The 16,121-nt window shown below is 42.3% G+C and overlaps 3 protein-coding genes across 6 annotated transcripts in view; 1 reads left to right on the top strand and 2 right to left on the bottom strand.

Annotated features, from left to right (window-relative positions):
• Positions 1-985: 985 nt before the first annotated feature.
• Positions 986-3,435, bottom strand: LOC103380940 (potassium voltage-gated channel subfamily F member 1). The gene has a single exon (XM_008313087.3). The coding sequence runs from the start codon at positions 2,495-2,497 to the stop codon at positions 986-988; it is 1,512 nt and encodes a 503-aa protein (XP_008311309.1). The 5' UTR covers positions 2,498-3,435.
• A 921-nt stretch (positions 3,436-4,356) lies between these two features.
• Positions 4,357-9,215, top strand: pdia6 (protein disulfide isomerase family A, member 6). Of its 2 annotated transcripts, none has more exons than XM_017033875.2 (13): positions 4,357-4,488; positions 4,854-4,995; positions 5,578-5,635; positions 6,172-6,298; positions 6,651-6,751; positions 6,850-6,974; positions 7,073-7,187; positions 7,320-7,460; positions 7,714-7,798; positions 7,883-7,955; positions 8,039-8,197; positions 8,310-8,406; positions 8,577-9,215. In XM_017033875.2, exons 1-13 carry the CDS (start codon positions 4,470-4,472, stop codon positions 8,646-8,648), a joined length of 1,314 nt encoding a protein of 437 aa, XP_016889364.1. In that variant the 5' UTR covers positions 4,357-4,469; the 3' UTR covers positions 8,649-9,215. The 2 variants fall into 2 exon arrangements, with proteins under 2 accessions (XP_016889364.1, XP_008311310.1); XM_008313088.3 differs by having other exon boundaries at positions 6,847-6,974.
• Positions 9,216-10,011: 796 nt separating this feature from the next.
• The window catches only part of hpcal1 (hippocalcin-like 1), a 10,244-nt gene continuing 4,134 nt past the window's right edge, over positions 10,012-16,121 (bottom strand). Inside the window, exons 2-4 of one of the 3 annotated variants that reach the window (XM_017033704.2) lie at positions 12,940-13,458; positions 11,958-12,063; positions 10,012-10,907 (exon numbers count right to left, since the gene is read on the bottom strand). In XM_017033704.2, the coding sequence (XP_016889193.1) occupies positions 10,810-10,907; positions 11,958-12,063; positions 12,940-13,317 (582 nt within the window). In that variant the 5' untranslated portion in view covers positions 13,318-13,458 and the 3' untranslated portion in view covers positions 10,012-10,809. The remainder of the gene's footprint in view (positions 10,908-11,957; positions 12,064-12,939; positions 13,459-16,121) is intronic. The other 2 variants (XM_017033705.2, XM_008313089.3) reach the window with 2 other exon arrangements.

Raw genomic sequence — 16,121 nt, 5'->3', positions numbered from 1 at the left:
ATGAACTAAATGTTTAGCTGAAGCTCAAAGCGGTAATGTTTGTTAGCAATGTAGCAGATCAAATCTTAGAAGTATTTGATAATGAGGGGGTGTTTCCTAAGTTTGGAGAAAAAAAAGGAGAGGTAAAGAACCTAAAGAACACCATCCCCATCGTTCTGTAGGGAACTTTCAGTGCCTTTAAATGTAGAACTCTTGTGGGATTCAAAACTAATTTAAAGATCACAGAACCTGTGAGAGTGAGTACAGTGACAAAATCACCAGTTTGATTCTGCTGCTAACAGGTGTTTCCATGTTTAGCCATATGCATGGGGGGGGGGAGTGGGGGGTGACGATGTGATGAACTGGAACTGTGACCCGCCTCAGTTGAAATGTGATTTAAAACACCCCGAAACAACGGACTGTTAGAACTAATATTTCTTTGTATTTCCTTTTGTGTCTCAAAAGAAGAAGAAAAAATATATTTTTGTTTGTGTAAGCAGTGTAACTTAGTGTTTACTTCATAAATGAAGCTGCCATGTTCAGAAATGTTGTTTTTTATATACTCCTTGCTCTGAGGGAAATAATCTCTGTACTCTTCTGTATTTCTCTGATGTAGATAAAAAAAACCACATTCACTGTGACTGTTCTGTACAGAGGAGTAGGAGCCACTGTGCTGCACGTCTACAGTCTACAGCATGGGTGGAGGCTGAGCTCTGGGGTTGGGGTGGTGTTATGTAAGGAGTCTACATACAGTACAGGTGAAGCAGTGAGGCTCTTCTTCAACACGGATCCTCTGACTCCACGGGGACAGTGAATGCACCACAGCACAGTACCTCACGTGTATGTATTATACAGCATGTCCCTTTAAAAGGAACCCAAGTTCCTATCAGGCCTTCAGTGCCCTCTCCATGAGGTTATTTACAATCTGAAGTCACCATCCACCCACTGTGGGCGGATTAAGTTTGCACTGTGTGTGTGTGTGTGTGTTGTTGTTGTCTTTAAAGACTCAGGAGACAAAATAGTCCGCGGCCTCGGCTGGGCTGTCAAAGCTGGTGTCCTTGCTGGGGGTCGGCATGCCTGCACCTCCCCTGGGATCCTTCAGTAGAGGGATGTATGTGTCACTATGACAGGAGCGCATGGCGCTGTCCCACACCCCTGCGCCACAGACGTGTCCGTGGGAGCCGCTGGGCGCAGCCGCCGCCGCCGCCAGATCCCCGGCGCCGGAGCGCAGCGCCATCAGCTCGATCTCATGTTTAGCCGCTGTCTCCAGCACCTGTTGCTTGTTGTAGAACATGACGAAATTGTTGATGATGGGATGGATGGGCAGCGCGATGGCGATCACTCCGCACAGGAAGCTGATGGCTGCGTTACACCGACCCAGAGTGGTCTTGGGGTAGACGTCTCCATAACCCACCGTGGTCATGGTGATCACAGCCCACCAGAAGGACTGTGGGATGCTGGTGAAGAGCGTGTCCGGGTGGTTCTGCTCCATGGTGTAGCCCAGGGCGGAGAAGAGGAAGACTCCCACGCCCATGTACATGAGGAGCAGCCCGAGCTCTTTGAAGCTGCTCTTCAGGGCGGAAGTGAGGGTCTGGAGTCCAGAGGAATGACGTGCCAGCTTGAAAATGCGCGCTATGCGCATTATGCGTAAAGCCTGCACCGCCTGCTGCACATTGGCCAGCTCCATCACTCCTGCGCCGAAGGATGTGAGCGTGAGCACCACGAAGAAGGGCATGATGGCCATGAAGTCGATGATGTTCATGAAGGCCAGCACGAATTTCACTTTGTTTGGGGAGGAGATCAGGCGCAGCAGGTACTCGATGGTGAACCAGCAGATGCACACGGTCTCGATGACCTCCACGGTCGGGTGCTCCGTCAGGTTGCCCTCTGAGTCCTCCACCTGCAGCTCGGGGATGGTGCCGACGCACATGACCACGGAGGAGACGAGGATGAAGAGGAACGACACGATCGCGATGATGTGCGCCGGCAGGGAGGACTCCGGCTTCTCCATCAGCCTCCACAGGCAGATCTGGAAGCGCTGCCAGCCCCCGGCAGCCGGGTCTCCTTCTCTGTCCACCAGGATAGTTTTCACCTTCTCTGCAATCTCTGCAAGTTCGTCCTCCACCTCCTTCAGGTTGCATTTGCAACATTCGTCCAGAAAATCTCCGGCGATTTTCCAAAACTCCATCTCCTTCATGAAACAAATGGGACAGATGCCTCTCTTCATGTGGATCTCTCCATAATAATACAGCTCAATGATGCACTTGAAAGCCTCAGGGTCTCTGTCAAAATAAAACTCCCCGGTGTCTGGGTCGTAGTCGTCGCACAGAGAGGAGATCTCCTCCGAGGACTTGAGGGAACATTCCACCAGCTCAGCCAGCCGGGTGTCCGGGTACCGGGTCAGCACGTCTCCATACAGCACCTGTTTGACTCCACCGATGTTCACAACGATCTCGGTCTCCTCGCTGGCTTCAGAGCCGTTACAGTCCGCATACCGAGTCCTCGGAACCCCCCACATTGTGTTGACAACAGGTTTGCTAAAATAGAAAAAATCTGATTTTTTTTTTTTTTTTTTTCACAAAACTCTACACTAACACAGAAAAACGCGCGGCACCGCCGCTGTGCGTAAAAGCAGCGGAATCGTCCGAAGTGGTTGTTTTAATCATCAAATGTGTGAGTGTCCTGGAGGGACTGCGGCTCCAAGTCTCCTCACTTCAACAATGCCGTGTTTGGCAGTGAACACTGTGCGCCTGTGCGCTCCAGGAAAAGTTGGCATTGAAGTACGCGTCATGTCAAGAGAGACTTAACCAAAACGAACATTTCCTGCGGTAACTTTCAAAATAAAATCCCCCAGTTCTCTGATTCCGGTCGACTATAGTTTTTGCTCTAATGCTGTTTGTTTTGTTTATACCTTATCCCAGTGATTCCTAGACAATTTCTGCGGGGTTTTTTGTAGAATGTGTTTTGTGTACGCCATTGATCTTTATTATGTAAAAAAAAAAATGTTATTCTTACAAAACTGCTATTGTTGTTTAATCAAGGAAATAAAGCCAGTGTTAACAGTCCAGTGTTGGCATTAAGGAAAAGAAATCAAACATTTAAATTATTTGCTATTTACTTCCATATATTATTAATAGTCGCTGTTTATCCTTTCTATAACCCTTTATTTATATATTTTTTTAATCCTTTGAATGAGAATACTAGAATTGCCTGTGATTTATGACTCCACGAGCCTGATCACTCAGAGCTGAGATGCGGGGCTTTTATTCTTTAAAGCAAACTGCATTACTTCCTGTCGTGCTATAAGTCAGTGTGTTTATATATACAGTATTTGTGTTGATGCGACGCAGTGCAGCCAACAGATCATAAATATCTGAGCTGCTTGATGAGGACGGAAAATATCAAACTGGAGTCACTTCTCTGTGTTCAACCGTTCCGGAAACAGTAACTAGATAAAGTCAACAAAAATCAACAAAAATCAACTAAGAACTAAGAAACTGTGAACTTCAATCGACTACTTTCTGTAATATAATATAATATAATATAATATAATATAATATAATATAATATAATATAATATAATATAATATAATATAATATAATATAATATAATATAATATAATATAATATAATATAATATAATATAATATAATATAATATAATATAATATAATATAATATAATATAATAGTAGTTTTACTTCTCCTGGCTCTCTGTCTCCATCTACTGACACTTTTGCAGTACAACAGTACGAAGGCCTCGTGTTCTGATTCTGAACTTTGGTGCAAAGACAGGGAAAACTCCATCAATTATTTACATTCAAATATCACTGTAGTCCAGAGAACCCCAGTGTTGTGGACTTGTATTATAGTGAAAGTAAAATGTCAAGAAAAAATCTGCAATGCAGTAGAAACAAATCAGAGTTCATTTTGTTGGTTGCAGGTTCTCTTTCGGCCCAGTGATTATTGTTAAATATTGTTCACAGTGTCAGCAATAAAAAAGTGTAACTACTGTATATGTGTCAACTGGAGGGTTCTGAAAAAAGTTAACATAACACACTGCCCCCAAGGGACAAAATGCTAAGCCTTGATTACGTGGACAAATAATAATAATAATAACAACAATAATAATAATAACAATAATAATAATTAGAAGAAGAAGAGGAATTTGGTGATGTTTTAGTAAAACAGTTATTTAGTAAAAGTAGTACTCAGAGTAAATAAGATGACTGTCCTGTCCTGTCACTTGTATTACACTTCCTCCTTGTGTTATTACTGCATGTATCCTGGTTTCTCCTCGTCAGTTTACCGGCGCTGTAAAACTACACGGCGTGCTCCAATTGGCTGAAACGCGACGTCATCAGACCCCGGCAAATAATGTGAGATTTGTCGCTGTACTTTTTGTGCAGCAGCGGCTACAGTTGAAGTCAGTGTGTGAGAGAGAGTGTGTGTGTTCTGTCCTTAACTGAGGCGGTGAAGAGCTGCTGCAATCATGAGGTCGCTTTTACTCGGTGAGTAACTTGAAGAACAGTTTTTAAATTCGACCTTGGAGAGTAAAGCGAGTTTATGAAAGATAAACGGAGCCTTTTAATGCGTGTTAGCATCTGTAGTCAGCCTGAATATGTTCAGTTAAGTTGAACAGGCCTGTTGTCGCCGAATCACTAGTAAAAGCAAATGTCTACTCAACCTGTTCAGGCATTTACACAAGCTTTGTACATTTAAGGACCGTTATTAACAGTACTAAAATTATTTAGTTATTGTAAGGGATTTCCCTAGCGTTTTGTGCTAGTTAGCAAACCATTTAGCCTTCCGCCAAGGCTGATATTTAGCATCATTTCTAGCATCAAAACTTTTGTTTCTTTCTCCTCTCCTCCAGGGGTCTTTGTCTGCTCCCTGCTCCTCTCTGTGCAGGCACTTTACTCCCCCAGTGATGATGTTGTTGAGCTCACTTCCTCCAACTTCAACAGGGAGGTTATCCAGAGTGACAGCCTGTGGCTGGTGGAGTTTTATGCTCCCTGGTGAGTCTAAAGAAACACAAGGACCCCAGGGCTACTGTTGTTGTAAGGATGAGACAGATGTTTCAATTTTTATTTTATTTTTTGCACTAAAACATCCAACTTGTCTCACAGAACCAAAGTGATTTAGACAGAAGCAGAGCGTGTTAAAATTAGTAATTCAGTAGCAGAGTATTGATGTAGGCGTCTCAGATTCTCCTTCTTTTTGATGCCTTGTGTTTCAAGGTTGGACGATCAGAGTACATGTCCTGATAGGGACCTAAACCTAATCCCGTTCTTTTCCTAAGGCTGTGACCTGCATCATCAGGACCGTTGTTGCTGACATTCCATACAGTTTAATTTCAGTCCCGCAGATAAACAAGGCTCAGAGCCTCGAGGGGAACAGGTTCAAATGTGAACTTCTTAAACAAATATTTAACTGTTAGTATTCAAATGAAAAACAGAAACCTTGCTGGGATTATTTCCTACTATAATAATTAAAACACTTAAAGTAAAGAAACATCTACAGTAACTCATTAACAGGTTAATTAACCTCACAGTTATTGTTCTTACCTCGGTAGTTAAATGGCTCTCATTTGTTTCCAGGTGTGGTCACTGCAGGAATCTGGCTCCAGACTGGAAGAAAGCAGCCACTGCCCTCAAGGTATGTAGGTCAGCAGTTCATCTCCACGCAGGGAGCAATTAATACTTCATTGTTTTTTAATTGTATAATTATTGGATAATAAGTGTTTTGGTTTTCTTTAATGAATGAGGTCATTAAAAAAACTTCTAGAATAATAGCTTCCTGTCATCTAAGTGACACGGAGAGGTTTTGAAAAAATGTCTTTCAAAGAGGAACTCTACCATGACGACAGATTACAGTGTGGTCAGAATATTTGCAAATCAGTAGTGAGATCAACACCTAACAGAGGTGTGAAGGAGACACACACATGTCCCAGACTGCACTGCAATTGTCATGAATACTTTCCACTCTTTTTGCAGTCACACTGTTTGGACTGAATGTGCTTTTCAGCGCTAGTTCCTGGCATTGAAGAAAACTGCGTTGTGTGTTTGCGTTTTTGTGTGTGTGCAGACGAAGTAGTGCTTTAGAAGTGTCACACGTCTTCATCTACAGGCTGAATCGCACAGTCGTGAACCAGGTCGTAAATCATTGACAAGAATTTCTTTGTTTCTTCCCAGGGCATTGTCAAGGTCGGAGCTGTGGACGCAGACCAGCACAATTCACTGGGTGGACAGTACGGCGTCAGAGGATTTCCCACCATCAAGATCTTTGGGGCCAATAAGAACAAGCCAGAGGAGTACCAAGGTACAGAAGAGTCTTAGGTCAAAAGGTCAGGTCAGGGAGGTGAAACACCTGTGTTTGTCTCCTCAGAGCTGAGATATTCATGTTTAATTTAACAGAGGTAATTAACCAACCTAAATTGGTCTGATTATATTTTGCAGTTTGCACAATGTTCCCATCCATTTGTGGCCACAAATAAGACAAACAGTTGCACTGTTGGCCAATGACGTCCCATTAACAAAATTATATTTGTCCTATTTTAAAACAATGACAAACAAAGACAAATCCAACCATGGTAGGGCACCACCATCATGTTTAAGTCAATGATTTTTTTTTTTTAAGGTGGACGCAGCAGCCAGGGTTTTGTTTTTTTAAGGTGGACGCAGCAGCCAGGCCATTGTGGACGGAGCCATGAATGCTCTGCGTAACCTGGTGAAAGAACGGCTGAGCGGCAAATCTGGTGGCTCTGGTGGTCAGGTAGTGTTTGTTTTTTTTGTTGTTTTTTTTTTGATATTTTAAAAGACCTAACCATTTGGGTGCACGTAAGTAAGTTGCACTCTGCTGCCCTCTAGCAGAGCAGTGGCGGCAGCAGCAAGGACGTGGTGGAGCTCACGGATGACAACTTTGACAAGATGGTGATGGAGAGCGACGACATCTGGCTGGTGGAGTTTTTCGCCCCCTGGTGTGGACACTGCAAGAAGTGAGTTCACTGATAAGAAAAATCCTGTGTCAGAGGTATCTGTGTGCTGTGGAATTGTTGGAGTTCTCATCATCTTCCTTGTCTTCTCTCGTCCTCAGGCTGGAGCCAGAGTGGGCGGCTGCAGCCACAGCAGTGAAGGAGCAGACCAAGGGCAGAGTTCGCCTGGGAGCTGTGGATGCAACCGTCCACCAGGCCGTGTCCAGCCGCTACGGGGGGAGGACACATCAGTGTGTATTGGAGTAGTACTAATTCACATGATATAAATACAAGCTGCTCTGCTTGTTAAATAGTGTGTACAACTACTGCTCAAGTTGTTCACTTAAATAAGCGTTGCTCTGTGTGCAGATCCGTGGTTATCCCAGCATCAAGGTTTTCCGTAAAGGGGAGGAGCCAGAGGACTACCAGGGAGGCCGTACCCGCAACGATATCATCGAGAGGGCGTTGGATCTGTTCTCTGATAACGCCCCTGCTCCTGAAGTACTGGAGGTCAGTACAAGTTAAATACAAACAGTACTGTCTCTAAGGGAGATGGTCCATGTCTCGTTGTACTGTTATAATATTTTAAGCATGTCTAGAGACAAAAAGGCGTGGTCTCACTGTCAGTTTTTTGCTCTGTCAAACTCTGCTAAGTTTGTCCTGTAAATGGTACAAGTTAATATACAAACAGTACAAACTCTGCTAAGTTTGTCCTGTAAATGTTATGAATCACATTAAAGGGATATTTTATTTTTACCCTCAGATCCTCAACGAAGACGTCTTAAAGAAGACCTGCGAGGACAGTCAGTTGTGTGTCATTGCTGTCCTGCCTCATATCCTGGACACAGGTGAGAGCAGACACAACCGTGGTGTTTTAGTTCGAGGAAAGTTCCGGAAAGATTTATCTATTCTGACAGATATCATCTACATAGGAGCTGAAGGTAGAAATGGTTATCTGGAGGTGATGGCAAAGTTGGCTGACAAGTACAAGAAGAAGATGTGGGGGTAAGGATGAGCCATAATTATCATCATCGTTATTATTATTATTGACTGAGGATGTGTCTTATGACCTGCGTTGTCATTGACAGGTGGCTCTGGACCGAGGCCGGAGCCCAGATGGAGCTGGAGTCCGCCATGGGCATCGGTGGTTTTGGTTACCCAGCCATGGCTGCCATCAACTCCCGCAAGATGAAGTTTGCCCTGCTGAGAGGTTCCTTCAGTGAAACAGGCATCCATGAGTTCCTGAGGTACTGACAGATACTGACAGATACTGACAGATACTGTGTAGTTGAAAACACACTCAGACTCCGTGTGTTGTTTTTCAACTGTGTGATGATCGTCCTGTCTCTGTGTCTTCAGGGAGCTCTCTGTTGGACGTGGATCCACTGCCACACTGGGGGGCGGGGCCATGCCGAAGATCTACGCTGTTGAGCCCTGGGACGGCAAAGACGGGCAGGTCAGTGGTCTTTCTAGTAGAACAGAATAAACCAGCCTAAATGTGCAAAGTGTGAGGTTTAAAGCCAAACCTTGAAAGTGCTTGAATCTGACCTGGATGATTGACTAACGACCTTCACTGTGTGTCCTGATCTTTTCTAATGTGGGTTCTTTCTTTCTGTTTATCTCCAGCTTCCTGAGGAAGAGGATTATGACCTCAGTGACGTAGACCTGGACGACGACTACGACAAGGACGAGTTATGAGTCCCAGCAGACTGGCCTGGCTGGAGTTGGTTTGGTCTGGTCCAGTCTGGTTTAGTTCTGCGTGACCCGCCTCCCTTCTCCTGTGGACGAATGGGAAGCACGGTCGCCCAGTTACTGAAATACTCCAGAAAAGACACATGAGAGACACCTGCAGTTTCTCACATCTGTATGGGTCACATGGGGACAGGAAGGACAAGGGAGGGGTCGGGGGTTTGATTCCCTGGAGTGAACTGTGAGTCACGTACCTGCTGAAGAGAACAGAAGAGTCTGCATATTTACACAGCCACCACCAGCTGACAGGAGGACGGACGAACCCTGTGTCACCGACTGTTTTCCAGTCTTACCAAATTTAAAACTTCTTCAGCCATTTCAGATCACTATTTTTAGGATTTTTTGTTTCTAGTCTTGTCTCTAAATAATTCTGTCTCTGAGGATCATGTCTCTCCAGGATAAGGGCGGGGATACTATGGGACTTCTTGTGTATATTTTTCTTACACGACTTTTATTTCAATTGTGTGAAAACAAAATTGACATTTGTTACAAAAATAAAAAGGAATAAAAACAAAAGCCACGACTTCCTCATTCACGTAAGCTGTTACAGTTAAATAATAAAATGTGTTTCACTGAGGGCATGCAATACCAAGGGCGGTACAGTAGACAAAGAGCTGGTTCAGAATGAATGTGTTGACGTCCTGCAATGACAACAAGACACTTTACACAGGATTTGAGGTAGAGTACGCAGGAATTTCCTCACCCCCCCTCATTAATGTTGGGCTACTAGAGGTGAATGTTGGGGCTCCGCCCCCTTTCTGTGTTTTTACTTTTCCTTTCTGTTATAAGTGGTCATTTGGTGGGAATGTTTCATAAAGGAAAATAGACAAAGTAGGTGGCACTAATGTATCGACCTAAAATGAGCTTAATGGCGGGACGAAATCTTCAGACTACAGCTAAGGATTATTTGGCAAATGCAAAGGAGGCTAAAGGAGCCAGTATAGCCCACAGTCAGCCAATAAAATGACTGCTGTTAGCCATTCTGTTAAACACTGTTTGAAATGATGTTTCAAGACAAGCCAGAATTAAAGGTTATATAAGTTAGGCTAGAAGGTCAGAAATTACAAATATCAGGCATAAAATATTAAACACAATTAGCATTCAATATGTTCTTAAAGCGAGACAATAGGTATAGGAATATAATATATGGATAAATGGATAAATGTTAGTAGAGAAATTACTTCAAATGTACTCAAAAAGCTTAGTAGAGAAATGACTTCAAATGTACTCAAAAAGCTTAAAGGGATACAATGAAATGTGCCAAAAACTAAAAGGGATACAATGAAATGTGCCAAAAGTTTAAAGGAATATGGTGAAATGTGCCAAAAACATTATTAAAGCAGCTAAAGTTTAAAAAAAAAAGATAACAATGTCAAAAATAGTTAGCTTAAACCTAACAGTTAAATGCTAAACCAACACAATAGTAACAATATAGCCATAGTTTAATATATATTATGAATAACATAAGTTAGAAAAAAGAGTTTTATTTGCTATAGTATTACTTAAAGCTAGTATTTTTTAACCAAGTGAACCCTTAAGTTAGCACATATAAGGTTAAAACTTAGGCAGTAACATAGCAAAATATTGAGGTGCATGGCAATTGCTAGTCCACCAAAATATTGAAAAAAAAAACGACTGAGGTAAAGAATTAATTAATTTAAAAAAGCACTTTAAAAATCACTAAAGTTGTATCAAATCATAGTCTTTCAAACTGTGTTTAAGGCGCACCCTGGAGGAAAATGAAGGGACCTACATGCTCTAAATTCCTGCATGCTCTACCTTCCCCTCTGCTGCGGCTAAATTGGTGGAGTTAATAGTTTCCTTTTTATGTAACAATAACAGGAGTCATAATACTTGAAAGCATACAGTTCAAAGTCCAGTCTGTATAAATATGTAGGCTATGGCACAGGGACAAGAAGCAGGTTCACCACTGAGAAGCAAATCCACAGAGAAGGAGCCACACTGACCAAAGGTAAAAATGATGATCCATGAGTGTAAACATGACGGCGATGGAGGGTGGAGATGGGGCAGTGGTGTGACATCAACCAGCTGGAATGATGTGTGTGTTTGTTGTGGTGGCTTTCTTCTGAGACGGAGAAGATGCTGGTCCTCAGAACTGACGAGATGTTCCCTGGTCGGACTGCAGCAGTCTAACGATGGACGGATCGCTCTTGGCACCCTTAATGAACTCCTCCAAAGACAGTCTACCTGTAAAGAGGGAAAGAATGAGGCAGAAAAAGTCAGTGGTCAGCATTTGAAGAAGTCACGATGTGCTGAGTCATGAGTCATGAGTCCTCTAATGTCAACGGAGAAGCTTCTGACGATCAGGCTGGGTTTAAGTCACCAAAATAAAACAAAAATCCACTGATAATATGGAAAGAATTTGCCAATAACTACTATTTATATTTTTGATTAAATGTTATCAATTTAAAGTTTGGTGTTTTTTATTTTTTATCTGTATCAATATATATTTGTATTTAATATTATTTTTGTCTTTCACTCCTACTTTCACACAGAAGTACAAATCAGAGGAAGTACAATTAAACTTTCAGTGTAAGAGCATACCTTGTTGTGATACTTCAACACCTTAAGTACTTTACCTAATTATTACACCTTAGTATTGCACTTTTTTCTTATAATGTTTTTTTACCTTTTCATACAACAACACCAACAGCCGTTGTTCAGCGGCCGTGAAGTAAGAAGCGCGACCGTTATCTGTTTTCCCATCGGTGATTCTGTGAGCGATAGCCACGCCTTTTCATCCTGGCTCGACAACCGCGCGATCAATTAATCAGCCAAGATGCGCGGTTCATCGGTTATTCCTGGATATCGTTATCCCACTTTTGTGAAGTATCCCTCTGGTGTTTGTCGGTGTTTGTGCCGCTGCAGACGATCTGTTTTTTGATGGCAGTCAAAGCGCTGGGTGAGGAAAGTTCACTGTGTCCGCCACCCGTTGAGTTCTCCTTGTTGTTAGCACAGCAGCTAAGTTTGGCCACAAAGTATTTATCCCAATCACTGAGGTTTTAGAAGAGCTGTTGTCTGGCCTGCTTTTGTCTTTATATGTAAGGTGTACATTTATTTTCTAATACTTTTTTAGACGTTTATACATATATATGTGTATATACATATGTGTGTGTATATATTATTAAATATATATTTTACCTTACCCTAAAGGTTCAATATCTGATGACGACACATTTTGGAAAGCCCCCGCCCCTTTTATTATTAATTCCAGTCAAAGTCATGCACAGGTCTCACCATCATTATCGATGTCCATCTGTCTGAAGATTTTATCCGTCCTTTTCTCTGGAGTGGACTCATCCTCAGGCATCTTCATGACTGATGACACCATTTTATAAATTGCCTTTAAAGAAAGAAACAGAAACCCCAATAATATGTTTATATCTCTGGAGCTGTTTCCACCTGACTGCCTTGTTCTACCCATCATATAAGTGACCACAGTGCTTTGGCAAATAAACCTCACCTCTCTGTGAATAACTTTTTTTTTTAAACATTCATTTGTATCCACAAACAGAGCGTGCTGAGCCAATATTGATATGGCCCTGCTGGCTGCTCTGCTCACCATATTGGAAGAGTAAATATAGCCACGGTGATAAGAGAAGAGAAAGGCCAGCCTGCCTGAGATGACGGGAGGTGAAAACACAAAGCTTCACACACGTAAGTATTGACTAAGCTAAAATGTTCAAATGTGTTTTTGTATGAAATGACGCTGTGACAACAAATAAGACTCAAAGTTTATAAAACAGACACAAACTGTAGCCAAATCCATAAAAAGGCAAACAAACATATTCATCTGTTCATTGTTTCATTGTTCAACTTTTACTCCTATACTTGAATGGTTCTCAATTATATATATTTTTTTATAAAAAAATATTTGGCTCTTCAAATATACTAAACAATGAGTTATATCCTCTGTGTAGTACTACTAGTATTCCTGGGATCAGATTATTTTTTGTTATAATGATTAGAATATTTATCAGCCAAAGACTTAATTATGGTGGAACAACAGAACTGACACTTAAATTCTGATAACACACGCAGACACACAGACACTTCAGAACTGTACTCCAGCTGTAGTCGCAGACTTACCCCCATGTACCACTTGAGGGAGCTGTGAACCATAGTTTGAGAGCCGCTGCTGTACTCTGTTCCAAATTAAATGACAGCACTAACTGGAATTGCACCCCCCCCCCCACACACACACAGAGTTTGTCCTCACCTGAACTATCTCCAGCATCTCCGCCCGACTTATGTACCCGTTCCCATCCAGGTCGTACATGCTGAAGGCCCAGCGCAGCTTCTGCTCCAGCCCACCACGAGACGTCACGCTCAGGGCGATGATGAACTCCCTGAAGTCGATGGTGGCGTCGCCGTTGGTGTCAAACGTGCGAAAGACGTGCTCTGCAAACTTAGAGGCGTCTCCATAGGGGAAGAAGTTGGCGTAGATCTTCTTGAACTCCTCCACAGTCAGGTGACCGGTGGGACAGTCCTTCAGGAAGCCGCGGTACCACTCCTGCAGCTCATGGTCAGTGAACTCTGTGTTCTCCCTCAGGTCGTTCAGGACCTCGGGTCTCAGCTTGCTGTTCTGTTTTCCCATGTCACGGCTCCGTCTGTGTGTTTCTCAGCGAGCGGTGTTTGTTTGTGGTGTGGCTGGTGTCTCCGACCTTCTCCTTTCTCTTCTCCACGCTCCCTTATGTTTCCTCTCCCCACGCCGTCGGCTGCTTGTCTTCCTCTGCTCCTGCAGGAGACCCACCAGCCTCATTAATAACCTTGTGTGAATATCATAAATGATTCATTGGTCTAATAATTGCTCTGTGTTTGCATCAGTGTTTCATTTTGGCAAAGGCTATTTGTGAAACACTGTGTCATGTTTTATTCACCTTTAATTGTAAGGTGACGAGGTGCATGTGTCTAGTTATAAATAATGCCATATTTATAGCCCGATTCACTCTTTCTGGTAAATCTCCATCTTAAACCGTAATGGTTTTCAGCAGGTGGAGTCTGTGTAATGACGCATAAAGAAACGCAGGACAAGACAAAAGCATTAAATGCCCATAATGCATTTGAACCACCTGGACCTATTCACCTCTGGGTCCTGTGGTTGTGTCTAAAAGCTGTTTCCATGGTTATATTCTGCAAAAATTGTTTATTTATGTTTGAGGGTGTATTGAAGGCTGAGGACATGAGGATGAACATCCAGAATACAAATGGAACATCGTCTGACATCTTTTACAGCAGACCATGTGTCGTCACTACATCAAAATCATGTCAATTTTCAGTGTTTTAGCAGCATTTTGTATTTATGCTCCAATTTCAACACTCCATTTGTTCTTTTGCATACAGATGCTGATGATTCAGTGCCTTTCTCCAGATTAACTCTTTGACTCACTCTTTGTGATGATTAATATGACATGCCATTTCAGTACGAGTTCCTCCCATAAAACCGTTCTGTATTGATCCACTGAGACAAGCACCGTGGAACTTTGTTGAAAAGAAGTAAAGGAAAGGAACATTTCTTGGAAACTTAAGCAAGAAATCGATTCAACCTTTTGTGTAACCTTTTACAACGTGGATCTGCTACAACGTGAGTGGGAGGCAGAGTTCTACGGGGGCAGAGAATGAGAAAGAATGAGGAGGGAGGGGAGGTGGGGAGTGTGACACATAGAAAGGAAAACTATTTCCAGCTCTACTTTGTGAGCCGCTGTGTTAATATCAGTGGTCCAATTACATAATGATCCCTCTGAATAACACCTCCACTCCTGAGCTGCCTATAATGAATTTACTGGAGGAGGTGGAGGAGGGCAGGGGGGAGTCGTTTCATCCCCGTGTTCTCCCCTTCCTTTCAATTATTGAAATCCTGTCGCTTCTGGGTTATTGGCACCAGAGCGATTGTATCTGCTGCACGACAAAAGCACGGGGCTGTGTGTACAAAGGAGATCTGTGTTACACATTGATCCTCTCGTTTTTATAATTGCCACAACGGTGTCATTTCCTGCTGTTCCGTGAATCAAAGTCGGTGAGTAACATGAGAGAAAGGTTTGGCAAAAGATGAAAAAAACAACACACAGTCAGTGACAAAGACTCTACACTGTGTTTCCCTGGTCTAATGAATGTAGAGTGAATATGTGCCCAGCACATACATAATACACACTGTAAATGTATTGCATCATGTAAATGTATTGTATCATGCGTGAATACTTCATTGTGGACGAGACTTCAACACCTTCAAATTTATACTGCAGTAACAATAGATGACATATTCTATGAGAGAGAACACATTTTCTTTTAATAGTGTCATTACTGAGCATGAAGCTTATCTAAAACATTTTCTTTTAATAGTGATATTTTTTTTGTCATTACTGAGCATGAAGCTTATCTACTCCAACCTGTAGGTGGCACTCTCTAAGTTTTACCAGCAGATCTGAATCCCATAGATTTTTTGGCAATCCCTATAAATACCCATTCTTTCCATAAAATTTCTGGAATTTTGCGACCCTAAGGTCACATGATTCATGGTTCAGATATTCTAACATCCACAACAAAAGTGTACTTAACTGTGGGAATGGTTGGGGGGGCATGGTTTATTATCTTGTTTTCTACAAACAAAGACGTCCGCTTTGTGACTAAAGATTTTTAATCCACATGTTGCTTCCTCTTTGCCACAATGCCCTCATTTAGGAAACACTATTACAAATATATTATTTTCTACAAGGGGAGCAATCATTTTGTCCTGAACCATAAATGGTTCCCTGTAACACCAAGAACTAATCATGAATATTCAGCTCACCCAGTAAAATATTTAACCTGCTCAGTGTGAGGGTGAAAGCATCTTCATCAAGAAATGGAAATCACAGAGATTCATTATTACTGCTGGTGTCAGAACAAATTAGCCATTAATTCAAAACATCAGAGACAAAGTAATGGAATAAATTACTGAGGGGAAACATTAACATACAAATGCAGAAAATCTCTCGTTGCACAATTTGGTGGATTTCACCGAGTTGTTACGGTGTTCACTAAAATGATGTAATTATAATCACTGCCCTGATGCCCAGGCCTAAATCACACACTCTCTCCCCGACTTGAACACAGACCTTCCACTCAAACATACAACAGGATGAGGAAGTGGCTGCACCTCCTCAGCTCAGGCTCTGAGTCGGAGGACATAAATATGGGAGTTGCTGTTAATTCCCCAGAAGCCACAAGAAATCCAGACGATTCCAGACTGAACAAGTGAAACGTTACGTTTCAAGAATCTGTCTGACTAAACTGAGTCTATATTTAAAAAAGGATTTTTACACAATATGGGAATTAATCCAAAATGAATGTGGCGCTAGTCTAAAATGATAAAATGATAACATGCTAAAATACACCGGTCATAAAAATGTTAGAGCTCATTAA

Source organism: Cynoglossus semilaevis, chromosome 7 (assembly GCF_000523025.1).
Source record: "Cynoglossus semilaevis isolate Cse_v1.0 chromosome 7, Cse_v1.0, whole genome shotgun sequence".
In the NCBI taxonomy this organism is placed as follows: domain Eukaryota; kingdom Metazoa; phylum Chordata; class Actinopteri; order Pleuronectiformes; family Cynoglossidae; genus Cynoglossus; species Cynoglossus semilaevis.
This window is presented reverse-complemented; position numbering and strand designations above follow the sequence as displayed.

Bases quoted from the DNA above. Each gene is read 5' to 3' on its own strand.
- pdia6 (XM_008313088.3), top strand. The intron at 5,636-6,171 runs GTATGTAGGTCA...GTTTCTTCCCAG, and splicing joins AAGCAGCCACTGCCCTCAAG to GGCATTGTCAAGGTCGGAGC. The intron at 6,752-6,846 runs GTAGTGTTTGTT...GCTGCCCTCTAG, and splicing joins CTGGTGGCTCTGGTGGTCAG to CAGAGCAGTGGCGGCAGCAG.
- LOC103380940 (XM_008313087.3), bottom strand. From the start codon at position 2,497: ATGTGGGGGGTTCCGAGGACTCGGTATGCGGACTGTAACGGCTCTGAA.